Source organism: Danio rerio, chromosome 8 (genome assembly GCF_052040795.2).
Source record: "Danio rerio strain M-AB ecotype USA chromosome 8, GRCz13ab, whole genome shotgun sequence".
Taxonomy (NCBI): Eukaryota; Metazoa; Chordata; class Actinopteri; order Cypriniformes; family Danionidae; genus Danio; species Danio rerio.
The window spans coordinates 61,331,689-61,347,785 of record NC_141028.1 but is presented as its reverse complement, the minus strand read 5'-3'; the positions used below and the strand labels follow the sequence as shown (position 1 = coordinate 61,347,785).

General features: G+C 39.4%; 2 protein-coding genes across 2 annotated transcripts in view; one reads left to right on the top strand and one right to left on the bottom strand.

Annotated features, from left to right (window-relative positions):
- mmp23ba (matrix metallopeptidase 23ba) overlaps positions 1-16,097 on the bottom strand; it is a 568,642-nt gene that overhangs the window by 310,480 nt on the left and 242,065 nt on the right. The gene's annotated exons all lie outside the window — the stretch shown is intronic.
- wnt5a (wingless-type MMTV integration site family, member 5a) lies at positions 5,532-15,253 on the top strand. Its single transcript, NM_001079834.1, is given in 5 exon segments — positions 5,532-5,724; positions 9,044-9,171; positions 10,548-10,795; positions 12,279-12,571; positions 14,795-15,253. Coding segments are annotated over 4 exon segments (1,125 nt in total). The 5' UTR covers positions 5,532-5,724; positions 9,044-9,046.

The window sequence follows — 16,097 nt, the reverse complement described above, 5'->3', positions numbered from 1 at the left end:
GAGAGCGTGTTATTTACTTGTTTATTTTATTTTTTGGCTTCTGTTTTACCTGTTCTGGAACCGTTCTTCACCAGACTCAAACTCTGTCGTCATCGTCCACTCCGCTCTGCATCTCAAGTCCACTGACATACATGGCGAACCACTGGACAAACTGGTAAGAGTGGTCAAGCCATCCACACGGAGGTAAGCGGCCAGCTGGGAAGCATGAAAAGGGAAGGCGTCATATCACCTCGTAGCGTTCGTTTTAATAACGAAATGCAGCCAGACGTAGCTCTGGATACATAATTCAGGATCTCCAGAAATGTATATAGGGCTACGCTTTCAGAGTGAGCCTGTGTCGAATAACTCTGAGGTTAAAGTAGATATTTATTATTTTTTTTATCTCCAAACAGCAATGAGCAAAGCTGTTCAGTCTTTTAAGAGAGATTTAGACAAAGCATAAACATCAGCATGAATAATGTAGCTTTTAAAAAATGAAATAGAGAGGATAAAAGCGTGTGTGTGTGTGTGTGTGTGTGTGTGTGTGTGTGTGTGTGTGTGCGTGTGTGTGTGTGTGTGTGATTTATATGAAGTGTGTGCAGGTGTGTCTGCTGTAGGTCGAGGCATGTTCATTTCTCAGGGACTTTTCAGGATTACAAACAAAAGACTTTCTATCCTGCAAAGCTGCCTTCATTTCGTCCTTAAGCGCACTTTTATCTGAGGCGAGCTTCATTAGTGACGCTGAAAGGCTGATCTGTTGTCGAAAATAAAGATTTCTCTCTCTTCAAATGCGGATTTAGTAGAGTTTGCCTTTATGTTGACGTACCGCGGAAGCTGGTGAATTTGTGCAAATGCGATGAAGTGGATAAGGATCAGGAGAAAGAGGGATGAATGATAAATATTTACGGTGCGACCCCCCTGGTTTAGTTTTAATAGAGCTGTCGTTTTAATACTTACGAGTTCCACTGAGTGCAGTCATAACTCTTCTGTTGTGTTCAGTGAGCAACCAGAAGAATTACAGCATGGAAAACCTCTGGAGTATGCAGGACCAAGCCTGCACATAAATAAATGAATAATAAAATCAATGCATAATTAAGTATATACAGTTATCAGAGAAAAGTATTAACTTTCCTGTGAAGGTTATTTTGTTCATCAAATATCTCCCAGATGATTTTGAACAGATTCAGGAATTTTTCACAGTATTTCCTATAATATTTTTTCTTCTGGAGAAAGTCTTCAGCAGGCACACAACGTCATGCAGGTATTTGGTTATATTTTGGTTGCGACGTCCAGGGAGCAAAATCCAATGTCAACGTCAAATGACGTCGAGACATCCAGTAAAACAGCAGTAGACGTTGATCTGTGGTTGATTTTAGGTTGTGGAGTTAACTTACCAAAATCCAACGTAATCTTCCAGAGTTCACACTTATGATTTGCAGTATATATAGCTTGTCCTCGGGCCCAGGGCTCCCTCCCTTCCACAGGGCGAGGGGAGATTGAGCTCAGGTCATTTTCGAAACTCCCCTGCTGCTGAGGCTAAGGTGAACTTCCTGAGAGTAAGACATTTAGAAAATTTTAGTTCTAAATATAGAGCATATTTGGATAGTGGGAATAAACCCGGGATCCTGGGGGAAACCCACGCGGACACGGGGAGAACATGCAAACTCCGCACAGAAATACCAGATGGCCCAGTGAGGACCCGGCGCCATTGGTATTCTTGCTGTGAGGCAATAATGCTAGTCGCTGGGCCACCGTGCCGCCCATTCTGGATAAAGAAAGGGAGAAGGGGGGTTTCTTCCAGACGAAGATAGTTGTAGAAAGGAAATGAGAATATATATATAGTGTGTTGGAATCCTTTGTGGTTAGGTAATGTGGGGCAGCTGGGTCAATCATGAGCACATGCTCCTCTTGAATTAATACTAAACTCCACTTTATAATGAATAAAGCAGTTTTTAATTGTTTTAAACTCATTTTAAGGTCAATATTATTCGTCCCTTCAGCAATATTAGTGTTGGATTGTCTGCAAAACAAACCACTGTTATACAATGACTTGCCTAATTACCCTAACTTTACCCTAATTACCCTTGTGAAGCCTTTACATGCATTACCAACAGTCTGAATGCATCACAATGCACATTTAAGAGCACTGTCACAAGTGTATCTTGAAGAATATCTTATCTAATATTTTGTGCTGTCATCATGGCAAAGAGAAAAGATTTTTGTTATTATGAGCTTTTAAAACTATTATGATTAGAAATGCATTGAGATCATCTCTCAGTTAAGCAACACTTTGGGAAATATTTGCAAATTTCCCAGGATTGCTAATAATTTTGACTTCAACTTTATGCACAGTAGTTTGTATATTGCCATATATCAGATTTCAGTATAGGAGATGGACAAAATATCTGTGTAATGTTTCCATTTTGCTTTATATGTTGAATATCATTAGTATTAAAATAGCTCAAACTGAAGCCCGCATGTGCTGTAGAGCATCATTTCCCAGCAGCACTGTGAGTGCCGACGGTCTTCATAATCTACTTCAGTTTTACGATGCTTTTGGGAAATGCTCTCTTACTTTAAACAGTTACTTCAGCCAAGAGCCAGATTTAAAGCCATTAGACAGCGTTGAATAAATATGATCAACATTTACCACCAATCACAACACAGACAGCTTTAGGCCATCCCCTCCTGTTATTTTAGATCTTTTACATTCTTTATATTATTATACATATATTTTATTATATTATATTATATTATATTATATTATATTATATTATATTATATTATATTATATTATACATTATATCTTATTTTGATGTGTAGATATCCATAGCAGTACGTGAATGAATCTATTGTGGTGATTCTACAGTTGCTATGGTAACACAACAACTATAGTAACTGGTCTGTTGTGGTGATTCTACAGTTGCTATGGTAACACAACAACTATAGTAACTGGTCTGTTGTGGTGATTCTATTGACTTTATTCAAAAATGCGGAAGTGCGCCTGTTTTTGCAATTGTTTTAGAACTTCCCATTCAGTCGTCAATGGAGAAATGACTAGGACTAGAACGGTCAGGACTAGAACGGTCAAACTACTTGCTCTAAAAACAAATGTTTGCATGACTATACAGACCAAGTAGAATAATGCAATAAGAAAATATCAGTTTGCAACATCAAACAGCAGAACGAGCAGTTTTTAATGTCTAAAAATGAATTGAAGTGAATGAGACCGGAAGTCTCGAGCAAAAAACATTCAAATGGCTGCGCCCGCTTGTCGACGAATAATAAGGTGAATAGTTGCTATGGTAACACAACAACTATAGTAAATCGTCTGTTGTGGTGATTCTACAGTTGCTATGGTAACACAACAACTATAGTAAATCGTCTGTTGTGGTGATTCTACAGTTGCTATGGTAACACAACAACTATAGTAATTGATCTGTTGTGTCCATTCTACAGTTGCTATGGTAACACAAGAACTATTGTAACTGGTTTGTTGTGGTGATTCTATAGTTGCTATGGTAACACAACAACTGTAGTCAGGGGCAGACTGGCGGTAAGGAGGACCGGGAGGGACGGTCAATCTGGCCTGTCACTGTGACTGAACACCGAACACCAACCTCCCCCACCCCATCCACCATCAACCCCCCCCCCCCCCCCCAGTCTCATCAATCGCTGCCCAACTCTCCCCGCTTACCGATCCCCTCTACCCACCACCCATCCCCGCTTCCCACACCAACCCTCTTCATTTACTGATCGCCCCAAGATGGCATCAAATGTGGCCTGGACAACAGTAACTTTTTCCTGTTTGAAAATGCTGTGCCACTCCCCAGACTATAGTAATTGAATATAAACAAATGACCCAATACAGTAGTTTTGTACATCTGTAGGGTATATTATACTACACAACACCACAGTTTACCGTAGTAAAATCTAAAGTATTCTAGAGTATTTATTATCAGTTCACTATAGTTAATATCCTAGAGTAATTATTACCAAAGTGTTGTAGATATGCAGCAGGGGTTCTCCATCTCGGTCCTGGAGGGCCGGTGTCGGAAGATTTGAGCTCTAACTTGCCTCAACACACCTGCAAGGATGTTTCTAGAAAGCCTAGTAAGAGCTTGAGTAGCTAGCCCAGGTGTGTCTGATTGGGGTTAAAGCGAAAATCTGCAGGACACCAGACCTCCAGGACCGAGATTGAGAACCTCTGAGTATACAGTATAATGCACTTTACTATAGTATCTGGCTCAATAACACAATATTTAGCCACTATAAATCATAGTGTTTCTCATGATGTGGCAGCTCTGCATTCCAGCAATGTCTCTCGTACATCACTGTGTTTCAAACAGCCACAAACGACATGAGGACATACGAGAAAAATGTCTTCAAAACAGCGCTAATGGAGGGAGCTTATTCTGAAGCTGGTTGTGCGAGTGCTTTCAAATGCTGATCTGGCTCACTGCCACTGGGAAATTACAAACAAGCATGCCATAAAATGAAAAACACTTCCTTTCCTCAGTAGGACTTGAAGTGCACTTTAGGTAGTGAGAGTTTTTCACTTTTAAGTAGTGTTGGATCTCACTATTAATTGCGTATGTGTTTTTGTGTGTGTGTGTTTTTTTTATGCACATTTGAACTTCTCACAAAAAAACGTTATGGGCGGCACGGTGGCTCAGTGGTTAGCACTGTGGCCACACAGCAAGAAGGTCTCTGGTTTGAGTCCCGGCTGGGTCAGTTGGTGTTTCTGTGTGGAGTTTGCATGTTCTCCCCGTGTTGGCGTGGGTTTCCTCCGGGTGCCCCGGTTTCCTCCACAGTCCAAAAAACAAAACAAAAACATGCGGTACAGGTGAATTAGGCAGGCTAAATTGTCTGCTGTGTATGTGTGTGAATGAATGTGTATGGGTGTTTCCCAGTGATGGGTTGCAGCTGGAAGGGCATTCGCTGCATAAAACATGCTGGATAAGTTGGTGGTTCATTCATTGAATGAATGAATAATTTTCTATAAATGTGACTCAAACATTAGTCAATTAAATTAATGGATATCGTTGTTTTATATTTTTATATTTACCACATCTTACAACAGTCTAGTACTAATTAGTAATCTATTAGTAAACTGATAAACTTGAGTAAATACTAAAATATTACAATCTTAAACTCATGTTAATCTCAAAATCAAATAAAACATCAAGTTTCCTCATCAAGTAGCTAACACACGTGTTTACTTTAAATAAAGGTGACTCGAACAATGATAAATTAGTCAAAAGTACTATAGTATTTTCTCAAATGGGAGTTCTCCTGTGAGGCGGAGTCTGAAGAAGAGACGAACAACTCCAGATTGCAGATGATCTAAAACATCAGAGCTGGAGGACACTTGAAGACAGCAGACACTGGACATCCACCATCAACATCACCATCTCTAACAGTCCGATATATTAACATTGATCGCTGATGAAGAGATCGCGACCGCTGGAATACCTGTGGAGAAGTTACCTGAGCTTGTTGGATTTACCTTTTCAAGCGTTTTGTTTGTATGGATTTTAGGGAGAGAATTCTGACAAGCAGCCACATCAACTCCAGGATTTGTCTGTCAGATTCACTCACTGGGATTGCGTTTTGTTTAAATGAGTCGTCATTTATGCTAATAACTAACCGGATATTTCCCCTGACACGGATACAACTGGAGTAAACGCGATCTGATCATCTGAATTTCTGCCGACTTGAACAGACATCAGTTAGGAGAGTCTTGTAAGTTTTATTTATTATCTGTTTATGGTATCATTTAGTAATTTATAGTAAATACTATAGTGTTTTTGAGCCTTAAACCCTCTTTAATAAAGTGTATTACACTTTATATCGCAGATTTCACACCTCTTTCATAACGAATGCTCCAGCATACTGTATAGTGAACTGATAAACTACTCATACTTTAGTTTTACTACAGTAAACTGTAGTGTATTGTAGTATAATGTACCCTATGGCTTATTGAAGGTAATTATATTCATATTAATATAGTTCTTGGGGCACCATAGGTACTATAAAATTACTACAATATGAATTCAAGTACTTTACTGAAGTAAAGTGTGCTGTATTTTAGTATAATATGCTATATAGTCAATTTAAAGAATTAAATTAAACTGTAGATTCACCACAATATATGAATTCAAGTGCTTGAAATGATCGAAAATGCTATTGTTTACTATAAATTAAAAATTACTAAGGTTTTTTTTTATATGGGAATTTCTATCTATCTATCTATCTATCTATCTATCTATCTATCTATCTATCTATCTATCTATCTATCTATCTATCTATCTATCTATCTATCTATCTATATATCTGCATCTACATTTAACATTAACACTGTAAAGCATTATAACATCAGCAAGTCGTGACAGCATGTTGCAATATAAATATAATGTTGCAATACAAATTAAAATAAGTTACTTTGGTTATGTTTTGATGCATATTTCAGATGACAAGTCCACTAGAGGGCGCTGTCTACTTTTTATGAGTGAAATACATTACTTGGGATGAGTTTTGGTGCACGTTTCAGATGACAAATCCACTAGAGGGCGCTGTATTCATTGTTTTGAATCTGAAATACGACACTTAAGTTATATTTTTTGTAGGTTTCAAATGGCAAATCCACTAGAGGGCGCTGTATTCATTTTTCAAATATGAAATAGGTTACTTAGGGTGCGTTTGGTTGTACATTTCAGATGACAAATCCACTAGAGGACGCTGTCTACAATATGTCTTGAAGCTGAAATACATAGACTGCGTTTACACCACTGTGTTTACACTAGTAGGTTTCATTGCATGATAGAAATGACAAGTCCACTAGAGGGCGCTATCTACACACTGCGTTAAACATTATACAGTTTTACCTTGATTTTACATTGCTTCATCTCTTTTGTCCACTGACATCATAAAAAATGAACTGCCAATCAAACTGACCATGCCAGAAAAGTTGTCCTTCTAAAATAGATGAATAGGTCACACAAACATATTTGTTACAAATCATAAACATCAAGTTGTTTTGTGGTGTTTATTTGGTCTTGTGCAAAGAAATGCATGGAAAGAATTATTTATTTGTTGATGCTATGTGCCTGGTAATATCATTAGTGTGAACAGGAACTAAATTTGTTGTCATCATACTGTCCCCTAGTGTTCATTTTACCTACAAACTGCAGTCTAAACGTATAATGAGGTATGTTTGGTTGATCATTAAAGCGGGTATTTCCAATGAGACCCTGTCCTACTTATTTAAACTATTTTTTTTAATTGCAGGGCTGTTGGATTAATTTAATGCGCAGTGAGTTTATATTAATGTATGTGTGATTTTGGGGGGATTAGTGAATCAGTGTTTGCTGGTGTTGATGAATTCTGCAGTGAATCTGCTCTACAGAAGGTTGCACACACACATACAGTACAGTCAGTGCTTTACATGTTAGAGCTTGCTTTAAGAAGAGCTACAGGAGCACACAGCTGTTCTGTTGTTTATTTCTCATTCTCTGAAAGGAACCGGGTTATAAATGTCATTTGTTCAGGAAGTACTATTGCCTGGATGCATTTCATGTGGTTTTTTCTTATAGTCCAGTGATTTAACGCAGTAGAATGACTTATTTTTGCCTCTATTTCACTTGTTTATTATTTAAATAGCAAACTTAAATTCAGAAAAAATCCATAGGGGGAAAAAGGATAATTCAATAAATAAATCAAACAGTTAATAATAATAATAATAATAATAATAATAATAATAATAATAATATTAAGGCTTTAATAATAAAATTAATAATAATAATAATAATAATAATAATAATAAAGGCTTTAATAATATTGCTATTATTAATAATATTAAAAAGGTTTTATAATAATAGTATTAATAATAAAAAATAATAATAAAGTTTTAATAATACTACTCATAATAATAATAATAATAATAATAATAATAATAATAATAATAATAAGGTTTTAATAATAATAATAATAACAAGGTTTTAATAATACTACTAATAATAATAATGTTTTGATAATAATAAAATAATAATAATAAGGCTTTCATAATAATATTAGTGTTAATAATAATAAGAATGCTTTAATATTAGTAATAATATTATGAATAATAATAATATTTTATAATACCATTATTATTATTATTATTAATAATAATAATGTTCTATAATAATATTAATAATAATGATAATTGAAAAATATTAATAATAATAATAATAATAAGGTTTTAATAATAATATGAATAATAATAATAATAATATAAGCTTAGAAGCCAGGTGCAACAAACAATGGCAAAATGCTAACCATGGTAACATGCAAAAAAAAAAAAATCATATTTAATATTATTTATAAAATTAAATTTTTATAGAACTTCTAAAATGTAATATATAATTAATATAAATAAAATCAATATATAATAAATATTTTACTAAAAAGAAAGCTTTTTTGACAACTTTAATCAAAGGGCGAAACCCCATTAATATAATAATTTTTAATGTTAATTATTACTAATAAATTCAACATTACCACAGTTCTTACTATAGTATGGAGGATACATTAAATAGAACAAAGAACTATTGAATAGATACAGTAAATATTGAATAGATAAAGTAACTACTATAATCTGACAACAAGTCATTAATTCACTATAGTAAATACCCTAGTATGCAGCTGAAAGATGAAGTAAATACCTTACGCCAGGGGTGCCCAAACTCAGTCCTTGAGGGTCGGTGCCCTGCATAGTTTAGCTCCAACTTCCTTCAACACATCTGCCTGGAAGTTTCTAGCATTCCTAGAAAGAGCTTGATTAGCTGGTTCAGGTGTGTTAAATTGGAATTGGAACTAAAATAAGCAGGACACCGGCTCTCCAGGACTAAGTTTGGGCACCCCTGCTCTATGCAATAGGATCCAACACTTTACTATAGTATGTTCTCTTGTGGTGTAAAGTTACCTGCAATTCTCAGCTGTGGCTGCTGTTCAGATGTCATCCACACGGGGGCGTGGCAGGACTCTGTGTGAGTTTTGCTGACTCTGCATGGTGTTTCTTCAGGTTATGATGCTGCTGAAGCTGAAGTGGACGAGCTCTGGAGTCAAAGACACTCCACACACACTGCTCTTCATCATCATCACCTTCTGTGTCTTCTTCATGCTGGAGATCGTGGACGCAAACTCATGGTGGTACGTGATGATTCGAACACGTTTAAACCTGCTTCATTCAGTCAGTGTGTAACTGTATTTTTCATCTTCATTTTTGTTACACCTCCGTGAAAAATACTATGGTCATTTATAGTAAATGCTGTAGTTTTTAACCATACTATAGTAAAGAGTAGTATACTGTATATATTACAGTATTTACAACTATTAATGAATGCTCCAGCTTACTGTAGTATTACCTCTAGTGAACTGGTCACATGTTATATATACTCTAGTATACTTAAGTTTTTACTACAGTAAACTGTGGTGTATTGTAGTATAATATACCCTATTGCTGTATAGAACAACTACAGTATTTGTTTATATTACTATTGTTGTTGTGTTACCATAACAACCGTAGAATCACCACTACAGAACAATGGCTATAGTGTTTGTGTTACCATAGCAACTGTAGAATCGCAACTACAGATCATTTACTATAGCTGTTGTGTTACCATAGCAACTGTGTAATTGCAACAACAGATCAGTTAGTATAGTTGTTGTGCTACCATAGCAACTGTAGAATCGCAACAACAGATCAGTTAATATAGTTGTTGTGTTACCATAGCGACTGTAAAATCACCACAACAGATAAATTACTATAGGTTTTGTTTTACCATAGCAACTGTAGAATCGCAACAACAGATCAGTTAATATAGTTGTTGTGTTACCATAGCGACTGTAAAATCACCACAACAGATAAATTACTATAGGTTTTGTTTTACCATAGCAACTGTAGAATCGCAACAACAGATCAGCTAATATAGTTGTTGTGTTACCATAGCGACTGTAAAATCACCACAACAGATAAATTACTATAGGTTTTGTTTTACCATAGCAACAGTAGAATCGCAACAACAGATCAGTTAGTATAGTTGTTGTGTTACTATAGCAACTGTAGCATCATCAACAGTTCAATTAATATAGTTGATGTGTTACCATGGCAACTGCTGAATCGCCACAACAGATTAATTAATATAATTGTTGTGTTGCCATAGCAACTGTAGAATCACCACAACAGATATATTACTATAGTCGTTGTGTTACTATAGCAACTGCTGAATCGCCACAACAGATCAATTACTATAGTTGTTGTCACTATAGCAACTGTATAATCACCACAACAGATTAATGTATGTACCTAATTGTAGAATGGTTCAAAAACACTGCAGTATTTGCTATAAATTACTATAGTATTTTTTCATGTGGGCAAGTTCACTGTACATATTAGGTAAGTGAGCTTTATTTGCCAGATCTTTTGGGATCTTTTGGGTAGGGACAAAAGATATTCCACATATTTAGAAAAGTGTATATAGCAATTAACAAACCATGGAAGCCAATGTGTGAGTCTGTGTGTGCAGGTCTCTGGCGATGAATCCTCTGCTGATTCCTGAAGTGTATGTGATCGGTGGTCAGCCGCTGTGCAGTCAGTTATCTGGACTCTCCAAGGGCCAGAAGAAGCTCTGCCAGCTCTACCAGGACCACATGCAGTACATCGGAGAAGGGGCAAAGACGGGCATCAGGGAGTGCCAGCACCAGTTCCGCCACCACCGCTGGAACTGCAGCACCGTCGACAACTCCACAGTGCTGGGCAGAGTCATGCACATCGGTATGTACGCCGCAAAAACACGTGCTGGATACGGAATACACTCATTCACTATTCCCTACTAGGCATGGGATAATAACGGCTCTCAAGGTGTACTGCAGTTTGAGAAAGTCAAGGTTTTAAACCTTTTTCGCTAAACAGAAATTGGGGGAAATTTATACAGGGGGGCTAAAAATTCTGACTTCAACTGTATATGTGCACTTGCCGGCCACTTTATTAAGCACACGTTACTAGTACTGGGTTGGACCCCTTTTTCCTTCAGAACTGCCTTATTCCCCTTCATGTTGTAGATTTAACAAGCTACTGGAAATATTCCTCAGAGATTTTGCTCCATATTGTCATGATAGCATCACACAGTCGCTGCAGATTTGTCGGCTGCACATCCATGATGCCAATCTCCCGTTCCACCACATCCCAAAGCTGCTCTATTGGATTGAGCTCTGGTGACCGTGGAGGCCATTTGAGTACAGTGAACTCATCGTCATGTTCACCAGTCTGAGATGATTGAGCTTTATGACATGCTGCGTTATCCTGCTGGAAGTAGCCATCAGAAGATGGAGACACTGTGCTCATAAAGGGATGGACATGGTCAGCAGCAATACTCAGGTAGGCTGTGGCGTTGATGCTCAATTGGTACTAATGGACCCAAAGAAAATCTCCCCCACACCATTACACCACCACCACCAGCCTGAACCGCTGATACAAGGCAGGATGATCCATGCTTTCATGTTGTTCAGGCCAAATTGTGAGCCGAGCATCCGAATGTGTCAGCAGAAATGGAGACTCATCAGAGCAGCAACGTTTCTCCAATCTTCTATTGTCCAGTTTTGGTGAGTCTGTGTGAATTGTAGCCTCAGTTTCCTGTTCTTAGCTGACAGGAGCGGCACCCGGTGTGCTCTTCTGCTGCTGTAGCCCATCCGCCTCAAGGTTGGACGTGTTGTGTGTTCAGAGATGCTCTTCTGCAGAGCTCGGTTGTAACGAGTGCTTATTTGAGTTACTGTTGCCTTTCTATCAGCTGGAACCAGTCTGGCCATTCTCCTCTGACCTCTGGCCTCATCAACAAGGCATTTGCGCTCACAGAACTGCCGCTCACTGGATATTTCCTCTTTGTCGGAGCATTCTCTGTAAACCCTAGAGATGGTTGTGCGTGAAAATCCCAGTAGATCAGCAGTTTCTGAAATACTCAGAGCAGCCCGTCTTGCAGCAACAACCATGCCACGTTCAAAGTCACTTAAATCCCCTTTCTTCCCCATTCTGATGCTCGCTGTGAACTGCAGCAGATCCTCTTGACCATGTGTACATGCCCAAATGCAGTGAGCTGCTGCCATGTGATTGGCTGATTAGACTTTTTTTTTTAACGAGCACTTGGACAGGTGTACCTAATAAAGTGGCCGCTAAGTGTGTGTGTATATATATATATATATATATATATATGTGTGTGTGTGGGCTGCTCAGCTAATGCTCCTGTTGTTTTTCCTCTTGTCAGGCAGCAGAGAGTCAGCATTCGCCTTCGCCATCAGTGCAGCAGGAGTCCTGCATGCAGTGAGCCGTGCCTGCAGAGAGGGGGCGCTGTCCAGCTGTGGCTGCAGCAGAGCCTCCAGACCCAAAGACCTGCCTCGTGACTGGCTATGGGGCGGCTGCGGAGACAACCTCAACTACGGCTACCGCTTCAGCAGAGAGTTCGTGGATGCCCGCGAGCGAGAGAAAACGTTCAGCAAGGGCTCCGCGGAGAGCGCCCGGCAGATGATGAACCTGCATAACAACGAGGCCGGACGCAGGGTGAGGAGTGTGGGTGTAGTTGTAAACCTAGCTGCATGCAGTTATTTAATGCGCACACCTAACCCCACGTATGAAAGTGAAGAGTGGGGCCGGGGGGTAGGGGGATCGTGGACGAAAGTGAAGAGGGTTGGGAAGTCGTGGATAAAAGTGAAGAGCGGGGAGTGGCGGGTGTGAGGAGAAGGAGCAGTAAAATGAGGTGCCGGAACAGGTTTTAGAGGTGCCGGATCCGGATTGTTATGTCACAAATTAAGCCCTGACTAGGCCAATTTAGTTCATCAATTCCCCTATAGCGCATGTGTTTGGACTGTGGGGGAAAACAGAGCACCTGGAGGAAACCCAGGCCAACACGAAGAGAACATGCAAACTCCACACAGAAACACCAACTGACCCAGCCGGGACTCAGCAAGTTTCTAACTCAGTTCTAACCACTGTGCTGACCTTATTTATAGCGCAAGCAAATAAAAACAAACAAATCTCTCTCTCAAAGTCACTGCCAGTTTGAAAGTGAAAGTAAAAGGCATGCATGCATTTGCAACACTTCCTCTGCATTTTGGTTTGTGGCTTTTAAAGAAACTGCTACCATCACGATTATTTATTCTAACCGCGGTTTGAATAAATATCCGCAATTCCCTAAATTCCAGCCCTTTGTACTGTTTTACCAACTACTCTCTCTCCAGCTGACAGTTGAAAGTGAAAGTAAAAGGGATGCATGCATTTGAAGCAATTCCTCTGTATTTGAGTGTCCCTTGTGGCTATCAAAGGAACTGCAGCCATCATGGTTGTCTGAAAACAACCGCAGTTCAAATAAATAACCCAGATCAGATGCTTATTTATTCATTCATTCATTTTCTTGTCGGCTTAGTCCCTTTATTAATCCGGGGTCGCCACAGCGGAATGAACCGTCAACTTATCCAGCACGTTTTTACGCAGCGGATGCCCTTCCAGCCGCAACCCATCTCTGGGAAACATCCATCCACACACACATACACTACGGACAATTTAGCCTACCCAATTCACCTGTACCACATGTCTCATGACCTGGAGGAAACCCATGCGAACACAGGGAAAACATGCAAACTCCACACAGAAACACCGAGGCTAGAACCAGCGACCCCTGGTGACCTACTGCGCCACTGCGTCGCCAAATGGCTATTTAATAATCGCAATTTCCTAGAATCTAGCTCTGAGTAGTATTTCACTCATGATTCTCTACCCCCAGCTGAAAGTGAAAGTAAAAGGCATGCGTGCATTTAAAACAGTGCCTCTGTATTTTGGTTTGTATCTCCCCCCTGTGGCTATTAAAGCAACTGCATGTTGTACAATAATCTCGATTCCCCAGATTCCAGCTGTGTAGTACATTCCCCATGATTCTTTCTTCAGTCGACAGTCTCTCTCTCTTGATGTTAAAAGCATACTGAAAAGCAAACTGAAGAGTGAGGTCCCTGGTATGTACCACCAAGGTCGGCGATCTGTGGACAAGTAAAAGCCATGGATGCATTTTAAAACCTGCCTCTGTATTTTGGTTTTGGTTCCCCCTTGTGGTTATTAAAGGAACTGCAGCTGTCATGATTATCTGAAGCCACCCAAGTTAGAATACATATCTACATTTTCCTAAATTCCAGCACTGTGTAGTATGTTTCCTCTCTCCAGCTAACCGACACTCTCCTGAAGTTGAAAGTGAAATTACAAGGGATGTGTGCATTTAAAGCAATTCCTCAGTATTTTGGTTTATGTCTCCCCCTTGTGGCTATTAAAAGAACTGCAGCCATCATTAGTGTGGCTCAGTGGTTAGCACTGTCACCTCACAGCAAGAAGGTCCCTGGTTCAAGTCCCGGCTGGGTCAGTTGTTGTTTCTATATGGAGTTTGCATGTTCTCCACCGTGTTAGTGTGGGTTTCCTCCAGGTGCTCCGGTTTCAGTCCAAACACATGTGCTATAGGGGAACTGATCAACTAAACTTACCGTAGTATATATGTGTGTGTGAATGAGTGTCTATGGGTGTTTCCCAGTGCTGGGTTGCAGCTGGAAGGGCATCCGCAGTGTAAAACATGCTGGAATAGTTGGTGGTTCATTCCACTGCGGTGTCCCCTGATAAATCAAAGACTAAGCCGAAGGAAAAGGAATGAATGAATTAATAATCTTGATTCCCTAGATTCCATCTCTGTTTAGTATTTTTCCCATGATCCTCTCTCCAGCTAACAGACACTCTCTCTTGTGCACACAGATAGTGTCAGATCTGGCTGACGTGTCGTGTAAGTGTCACGGTGTGTCCGGCTCCTGCAGTCTGAAGACCTGCTGGCTCCAGCTCGCTGATTTCCGCAAAGTAGGCGACGTTTTGAAGGAGAAATACGACAGCGCCGCCGCCATGAGGATGAACGGGCGTGGGAAACTGGTGCAGATGCACTCCAAATTCAGCCCTCCGTCAGGCCAGGACCTGCTGTACCTGCAGCCCAGCCCGGATTACTGCATCCGGAACAGCAGCTCTGGCTCTCTGGGCACGCAGGGGCGGCTCTGCAATAAGACGTCTGAGGGAATGGACGGCTGCGCGCTCATGTGCTGCGGACGCGGGTACGACCAGTACAAAGCGGAGCTGGTGGAGAGATGCCACTGCAAGTTCCACTGGTGCTGCTACGTGCGCTGCAAACGCTGCTCCAGCATCGTGGACCAGTACGTCTGCAAGTGATGAGAGGAAATAAAAACACATTATTTATATTTATAGCGCTGAAACAGTTACTGCGAAAAGACTGATTGTTTTCTATTAGGAAAGAAAAGAAATATCCTTTTATATATTTATTTTCTTAGATGTTCTCTTTATATATACATATATATGTGTGTGTGTGTGTGTGTATAGTTGAAGTCAGAATTATTCGCCCCCTTGTAATTTTTTTTTTTTTTTTTTAATATTCCCCAAGTTTTCAACTGCAATATATCACTGGATTAAAAAGAGAAACACACACACACACACACACACACACACACACACGCTTCATCTACTATGTTTGCAACAGGTTTCCTTCAGTAGACCGTGCGCTGTGCATTCCCTGTAAATAAAGCCATCAAAGTGTTTAGTGAAGTGTGTTTGTTTGTCACTTTATTTTAACCAAATGTGAAGAATCAATTATTTTCGAAGAATTTGAGTGTGTGAAGAATGTTCAGCAGCACTGGGTTCACAGATCTCTCTTTTACATTCATATCTTCTTCAGGACGTTTACAGTAATACTTTTGTGCAGATACATTAGTCAGTCCAAAAGACAGAACTGATCAACTCATCTAACAAAAAACAAACAAACTGCAGATCACTGGCCCAAAATGTGTACTTTAAAAAATTATATATAAACAGCTGAAGTCAGAATTATTCACCCCCGCTTAATTTGTTCCCCAATTTCTGTTTAACAGAGAGCAGATTTCTTCAGCACATTTCTAATCATAATAGTGTTAATAACTCATCTCTAATAACTGATGTATTTTATCTTTGCCATGATGACAGTAAATAATATTAGACTAGATATTCTTCAAGACACTTCTAT